At 40.3% G+C, this 8465-nt stretch overlaps 1 protein-coding gene across 1 annotated transcript in view; it reads left to right on the top strand.

The window, feature by feature from the left end:
* The first annotated feature begins 567 nt into the window (after positions 1-567).
* The window catches only part of LOC119424061 (guanine nucleotide-binding protein subunit alpha-13), a 13957-nt gene continuing 6059 nt past the window's right edge, over positions 568-8465 (top strand). Inside the window, exons 1-3 of the mRNA XM_037691532.1 lie at positions 568-866; positions 3054-3280; positions 8341-8391. Coding sequence (XP_037547460.1) covers positions 584-866; positions 3054-3280; positions 8341-8391 — 561 coding nt within the window. The 5' untranslated portion in view covers positions 568-583. The remainder of the gene's footprint in view (positions 867-3053; positions 3281-8340; positions 8392-8465) is intronic.

Raw genomic sequence — 8465 nt, 5'->3', positions numbered from 1 at the left:
TAATTGCCGATAATGGTTGAAAATGTTATATTTTTTGTTTAAACAACCGTTCCGAGCTTTAAGCTTCAAAATTTACCTCCAAATATAAATAAACCTTTAAAGTAATATATGAGCTTAAAATGTTATTATTATTTTTTTTCGCTCTTTTATGGTTGATATTGTGAGTGGCGAAAATGTGAAGATTTTAAATTCCTATATTTTCCAGATCAATTGAAGGCACCGGATCTAAGAGGAAGAACTGAATCAACCAATCAGAGAGCTGCTTTCTCTACGCGTGAACCCGGGTGATGCTGCCTCTGCCAACCAGTAGAGGGCGACATTGCGTTATTTGTCAATTCGGATTTATGCATTGTTAACTTTGATTTTTGTTGGTTGTTTTGGTTATCCAGTTAACAAAACGTATATATATATCGACTAAAGTTAACTTTAAATTGTGAAATAATGGAACTACGGCTCCAAGCGTTTTGAGAGTGACGGTAAACGGTCGTGCGGAGCTACTTCCTGAGTTTAGGGAAGGGGCTTGGTCCCGTGCTCGCGCAGCGCGAACGCGCATCAAATGAGCATCGATGAAGTTTGTGCGAACATGGCGGATTTCCTGCCGACCAGGTCCGTGTTAAAAGTTTGCCTGCCCGTCTGCCTGCTCAACAGCGGCGAGGTGGAACAGACGCGAAAGTCTAAGGAGATCGACAAATGTATCTCCCGGGAGAAAACGTACGTGAAGCGGCTGGTAAAGATCCTGCTGTTGGGCGCTGGCGAGAGCGGCAAGTCGACTTTCCTCAAACAAATGCGGATCATCCACGGCCAGGACTTCGACCAGCAAGCGCGCGAGGACTTCAAGGGCACGATTTACTGCAACGTTATCAAAGGTAACGCCGCCGTTCACGACGTGTACGTTAAAGAGAAGAACCGAGCCGCTTGTTTGGGACGGAAAAGCCCCAGAAAGGCGTTAAAAATGGATGAAGTTTCCACATCTGCTTAGCGCCGAGCTACCGAGGGGAGACCCGCATAAACAGTGTGCATGTGCTGTCGGCACACCCAAGAGAGCCGGGGCTCATTGTAGCTGCCTGTTGCTGCTTTTAAACTTTAAACAGTTCGCTTCATTATAGCTGTAGTTAACAGTCAATAAGCCGTTTTATTATTTTATTTTTTTATTTTGGTTTTAGCGCTCAATGGAGGGTTGACCCAGCAGTGGTGTTCCTGTTTGTACTCTTAGCACGGAAACATTAAAAATGTATATATATTGGTATTTGTACCCCCTTTAAATCTTTGAACTTTAACACATATTGTCTTTTTAACCCTTGAACGATATTTTATGAAAAGTAGTAATTTAAAATAAATTTTTGTTGTATAAAATCTTCAATTAGCCACTAAAGCCACGTTAAATGGTCAACTATTAGAAACTAGAATGGTGTAGGGGCCTTTTTAGCCACTTTTGTTGTAAATGTCCAAACCAGCTCTCACACTGATGCCTCATTAATAATTATCTAATAAATAAGAATCACAAACTTGCCTAATTAGCTGTCTAATTGTGTGTTTTAAGCAAGAATTAAGCACTTTAACTCAAATTAATCATCATAAGGCTACTTTCACAGCAGCTAAATAACGCCGACTCAGCTGTTTTCCAGTTATACGTTGAAAACCTTGTAAATATGTACAATCCTGATTTAAAGTTGGGATTCACGATATTATCGGCGTGGTATCGGTATCGGCCGATACTGGCGATAAAGTTAAATATCGGACATCGGCCATTACATCACAATAACTCGCCGATACAAAAGGCTTCTGTTTTAAGTTAATTTTGAATTTAAGAAACTGTCAAGTATATCTATTAATGCACTACTACTTATGCGCTTTTCACTTGTCGATTAGATTTGTGAAGATTTATAAATTTGCACTGCTTAAGTGTTATTGTGTTAGAGTAAATAATATCCAAGTTATATAAAAAATATAATCCAAGTTGAAGTGTTGCATCATTTTCAGCTCCTTTTTGGCATCTGCATTTGGTAGCAGGCCAAACTGACAAAGACCATGCAGAGTAATGTAGTATTTTAATTTCACAGCAGATAAAGTTATGTAGTCTCTGTAAGTACGTCTAGGGGGCAAAAATATCAGTATTGGTTATTGGCCAAAGATGTTTTAACATAGTGGCATATCGGATATTGGCTAAAATCCAATATCATACATCCCTAATTTAAAATATATTTTTTATATTTATTAGTGGGGTGCACTGATTGCAGTTTTCTGGCCGGTCACAGATTTCTAAAACGTCTGATCTGCCGATTCCGATTTTGGCCGATACCGATTTTGTTTTATAAGCGACACAGTCATGTGTTTATAAGGTCACAATGCACCTTCAATTTTCCAATATTATTGTTATTTAAAAACATACCCTTGAACAATATTCTAGAAACAATACCAACTTGTTTCAACTGACCATGAGGTAGTGCTCTGAAATCTAAATGAAGTTCAGACAATTGTTGTTAAAACAACAACAAAAAAAATCGGTTTCTCGTGTACGTATCAGCCGATTTATTGGTGCACCCCTGTTTATTAGAGATCGACTGATGGTGCAGGTTCTTAAACCAAATGGAGCAATATTTGTGCAATTATAATAAATGCTTATTTAGCAATCCTTATAAGAACTATTACTCTCAAAATTTTACATAGAAGAATGCTCTTATTTAAAAAAGCTACATTGTGAGGTTCATTAAGCTGTTTGTAGAAGCTGTATTATTTGTTACTTGCTAAATGATTAGGCATGTACAGGCATGGCTGGTTTTTAAAAGTAGCCAATATAGTCTAAATAATCAGTCTAATAGTGTAAGATGTTATACCCTTTCCCACAATCAGCTGATGTTTATTTTGTTAATAACTGATACAAAACAGCTTAAAAAACTTAATAATATATGTGTATACTAGTCGTATTTATGTAGTTTTGTTCTTCTGTTTCGCTCACGTGAGACAGAACAAGTATAATTTACTTATGTAGACTATTTTCCAGTCAAATGTGGCCTGACCCTCTTATTTTGGTGATTTCTCCACTTCCTGTCCAGGTGTCCGTGTGTTGGTAGACGCCCGCGAGAAGCTGCACATCCCGTGGGGTGACCAGGACAACCAGAAGCACGGGGACACCCTGATGGCCTTCGACACCCGCTCGTCTAAGGTGGCGAGCGGGAATCTGGACACGTCGGTGTTTCTGCAGTACCTGCCCGCCATCTCAGCTCTGTGGGCCGACTCGGGCATACAGCATGCCTACGATCGTCGCAGGGAGTTTCAGCTGGTAGGTAGATGGAACGCGCGCAGAGATAAAAGCGTCTGCAAAGATAATGGCGGCCCAGCTTTTCTACCGGTTTGTGCTGATAAGAACTTTTCTTCATGTGCATCTGGCGCTCTTTTCACCATCAGTAGATCTTAGAGCAGGTTTCAGGTGGGTCAGTAGGATTTTTTCTCTTTCTAAAACAACCCTTTGAGTTAGAAAATAGCTGTGAGAATAGAAAATGAAACTTTTAATTCATTCTCCTTTTTCCTTTCCTGTATGTTCTGCTCAGATTTTTATTTTATTTTTTTTGCATGCCTCTTCTGCGTTGAGCAGTCAGACATGTGATTAAGTCAGCTTCCTGTTTACGCCTCTCCCCGCTGCTTATATCTCTGCTGTCAGCGTGCACGTTTTAACGCTATGACGTTTCCCACAGAGCAGCAGCTGCGGTCGAGATCTGCTCACATGCCCTCTCTGAGACCTTCCAGTGCTTTTAATTCATCTGGCAGAACTTTCACAACATGCAGCACTTCTAACAATCACTTTTTCTGCCTGTGTGTTTCTGTCAAGTGGGCCCCGCTGAGGCCAGAGCAAGAGACGTATTTCTCCAAGTTGCTTTCAGTATGTCATGATCCAAAAGTTGAAAATTACAAATTTGCACGAGGCTGGACTGTTCAGAGGGATTTTGTTGGTTTCTTCCACGCAGCTTGTTGGTGCGGATTGGTTTTCTTGCAGACAGGAGGGGGAATACGTGTGATCAGAACAGGAATGTTGATCTGCAGTTAAACAGCTTTATACTTACAAGCAGAGCCGTGGCTCTCCTGCTCAGCATTATTTACACACAAACACCAAGAGTGTCACACTCCTCGCGTAACACGAGTACAAGGACACACATTCTGTACGCATGTGGCACGACTTAAACTGTTATCAGCAACTGGTGTAAAACCATCAAAAATCAACATGTAGAATTGTTAATGTGCAAGTTGGCATCTTTGAATCTGGCACAGTGTTTAAGAAATAACCCTAAACGTTCATAAAAGGTTCAAAATAAGTCGTACAGTTCAAATTTAGAAGCCGTTTTTAGGTTCAATGATGAATTTATTATTTGACACGGAACGTAAAATGACAGAAAACACACAAACGTGTTCGATACAGTTTTTATCCAACAATAAAGTAAAAATAAACTTATCAGGCGTTTTCAATATTCAAATAGTTTGGCAGTTATTGGTTTTGTTTCATGCAAAACGGAAGAAAATGTCTATATTTTAATTGCAAATTGTCAGTTTTTTCCCCGTCATGTCCAGTTTAGTTAAAATAACTTGTGTATGTTTTGGTGTCTGTTGGGAAATGATGAAGATGAAGTTCGATATCAGAATACATCCGTACAAGGCTGCACATGCCGATTTAATTAAAAAAATGTATCTTTTCTAATGTAGTTTTTGCTTTTTGTAATATCGTACCAGTTTCAAATGTGAAGTTCAGACGTTGTTTGTTCTGACTTTATTCCAAAACAACATTTAGGGTCTTATTCGCTAATGAACGTAATCTGCAGTTGCGGTCGTAGATGGTGCTTGAAAGCTCAATATTGATTTCACAAATGTGACTTAAACCTAAAACCTTGCGAGCATTAGCTGTGGCAGGGCGGTGCTGAACCACCAACTGGAACATTTATATCGGGATTGTTTCCATTAACTGGTTTGGAGTGGAAAAACTGGGCTGTGGTCTCTCGTCAGCTGGTGGCGCTACCAACTGCGTTACACGAGTTTCTTAAAAAAGTATCTCTAATACAATTCGCTAACGTAAATATATTCCTGGCTCGTGATAAATGAACAGCTCCACCTAAAGTTTCCAGACACTTTTTAATAAGCTTGAAAAGAAGAGTTGGGGAAAACTCTTTTAACAGAAATCAAACCAACAGGTGCATCTAAAAAATTAGAATACAGAAGTCCCTCGTTTATCACGGGGGTTACTGTCCGGACACCCCCGCAATAAGTGACAAACTGCAAAGTAGATATGCTATACGATATTGGATTTTGGGCCGATAACCAATACCAATAGTGATACTTTTTTCCCTAGACCTACTTACAGAGACTACACAGCTTTCTCTGCTGTGGAATTAAAATACGACATTATTCTGAAGGGTCTTTGTCAATTCGGCCTGCAGCAAATGCAGATGCCAAAAAGGGGGGCTGAAAATGATGTAACGTTTCAACTTGGATTATGTTTAATGTCAAATTTCTTCATGACATTTACTCTCTAGCACAATGACAACTCAACGGCGCGCGTGACGTCATAACATCAGTTATTTTGATGGAATGGACGATGTCCGGTATTTAACTTTATCGCTAGTATGTCTGATGCCATGCTGATCATATTGTGCAGCCCCACTGTATTTAGTATTTATAAATATTTTAAGGCTTTATAAACCCAACTCTCTTGCAATGTTTTAAACTCTTAAACCTACTAATTTTAACAACGTACGTATTTGTAATGCGCAGTAGCTACTTACTGCAAAATTTTATGTTGGGACTCATCAGCCTTGGTCCGGTTCTGATCGGCTCTCTGCATCCACTGAGCTCTGAAGTCACTATGAATAAGGACCAAACTTTTTAGTCTGGTTCGGATTGGATCAAAACTTTCCCTCCATTTCAGCAGAAAGCAGCGGCCAGAAGCACTGTTGGCTTCTGGGTAATGTAGTTCTTCTGGACTGGCGATACAGTGTAGGCTTATTGAAAGAAAACTACAAAATGGCGGCGCCTGTCCGAACTAGTATTGTTTTTTTGTTAACTTTTTATCTGTACTGTGTCGATCACATGAGTAATATTAAAGTTAACAATCGTTGAAAAACCGCGAAAGAGTGAATCCGCGAAATAAAGAGGAACAACTATATCATGAACATTTTCAATTTATGTGAATTGAATTGAAAATGGAATTATTATGTAGACTTACCACACAGAGTGAAATATTTCAAGCCTTTGTTTCTTGTAATCTTGATGATAATAACTTGCAAATAATGAAGAAAAACAACTCAGGGTCTCAGAAAATGAGAATATTCCACAGCCATCTTTTGGTACCTTTGTCAGTGTGTGGCAGGAGCCGAGTCCTGCTGGAAAATGAAATCAGCATCTCCATAAAGCTCATCAGCAGAAGGAAGCATAAAGCACTAGAATGTCCTGGTAGATGCTGCATGAACCGTGGACTTCAGGAAGCATAGTGGACCAGAACCAGCAGAGGACATGGACCCAAACCATCACTGACTGTGGAAATTCAGTCTGGACTTGAAGCATCATGGATTCTGGACCTCCCCACTCTTCCTCCAGACTCTGGGACCTTGATTTCCAAATTATGTGAACATTTACTTTCATCTGAAACGAGAACATTGACCACTGAGCAACAGTCCAGTTCTTTTGTCTCCTCAGCAGGCGAGACACTTCAGATGTCTCTGGTTCAGGAGTGGCTGGACTCGAGGAATGAGACATTTGTAGCTCACGTCCAGGAGTTAATGAGCTGATTAGGGTGTGACACCAGGAGTTTATAATATTGACCCTCTTCACAATATTCAAACGTTCTGAAACAATGAGTTTTGTTTTTTCATTATTTGTACATCAGAATCATCAAAATTACAAGACACAAAGGCTTCATTCCCTCTGTGCAATGAATTATGTAATATTGAGCTTCACTTTCTAAGTGACTGACAAAAACTACTGGACGTTTTAGATGCACCTGTATAGTTCTGTGTAGATTTCCCCTCCTTCCTCCTGTTGGTGGGGTCCGGCTCGTTTCCCTGCCAGCAGAGGAAACTCGCCCTGTTTTGACCCTGCCCTTTCGAGTATTTGCATCACAAATCACATGATCCCTCAGGCTCCATTGTAGTCGGCATTAAAAATCTATGGCGAGCCTGAACGGCCTCCGTCACTTTCCGCACCGCGTGCGTTTCTTTAAAATACTCCCAATTAAATCCGTTCTTTATCGTGTCTAATGCAGAATCGGTGAGCGCAACCTTTGGCTTTGGTTGCATAACGTTTCAGTTTTGCTTTCACGGCTTGTTAAGTTTAAGCTTCGTCATGACGTAAAACAAGCTGGGCTTGTTTCACTTCTCCTTTTATTTATGGTTTTTTTTTTTTTTACTATTTCAAAACCTTGTCAGATTTGAGTTTCTTGACTCATCCAAAGCCAGAATGTTAATGGCCTTTATCACATGTAGCTGGCTCCCCTTCCCTTTTTTTTATTTAGTGTAGCAGCGAACCGTCGTGCTCCTCCCTTGTGTAATCGTACCCATGCACACACATTCACACTCACAGGTTTTTCAGGTCAGGTCGGGTTTTTTTCTTTTTTTTTAAACATCAAAATGTGAGAAGAGCAGCACACAATAGAAAGGAAATAACTGGCATGTGCTGCTAGTACACCTCCAACCACATCTGGCTCAATTTGATTTTTATAGTGATAATGTCAGTTCTGTGTTGTGTTGGATGCAAAGTCCATGCAAAACAACCGAGGTTGGAGGTGCAAAAACTCTGCGAAAGACGGCAAAGAGAACCTGTGGCTTTTAAGGTCATTTAAAAAAATTTTTTTTTAGGTTTGTATTGAGCAGAACTCGCACAAGAACACATAGATACGCTCATGTAAAAGAATGCTGCTAAGACCTAGCAACCCCAAGTCTGGACTTGTACAAACTGCACAAAAGCAGCGCCAGAAGAAACCAGAAAACAAAACAAAACAAAAAAAACCCTCTCCAACACACGCGCGCAGTCGAACCCAGCCGCACCATCAAAGACGCACCTAAAACTCGTGTCACTTCAGCACCAAATGATTTGCATCCTGCTCCTCCTCGGCTCCGAGGTGGACACACCGTGTTCAGAGAGAAAACAAACAGATTTCCTGTGCGCGTGTGCACGGCGGCTAAAGAGAGATCTTCTCGTGTGCCTGTTCAGTGCCTTCGTGCCAACAATACGTCGCTTCTGTTAAATGTAATAATTCAAATAATCAATGCGCTCTCCGTGCAGATCGTAGCTGCTCATGGTGAAATGACAGAAGTTCATAAATTATGTGGAATTAACAGAAATTCCTCCTCTGTCCTGTCCCAGGGTGAGTCAGTGAAGTATTTCTTGGATAATCTGGATAAGCTCCGCAAGCCGGTAAGTTGTTTCTGTTTGCTCTTATTGTTCACTTTTGTACATAATATAGTTAACATTTCAAGTCTAGACAACAT

The sequence above is a fragment of the Nematolebias whitei genome, chromosome 17 (genome assembly GCF_014905685.2).
Source record: "Nematolebias whitei isolate Nwh7 chromosome 17, NemWhi1, whole genome shotgun sequence".
Taxonomy (NCBI): domain Eukaryota; kingdom Metazoa; phylum Chordata; class Actinopteri; order Cyprinodontiformes; family Rivulidae; genus Nematolebias; species Nematolebias whitei.
This window is presented reverse-complemented; position numbering and strand designations above follow the sequence as displayed.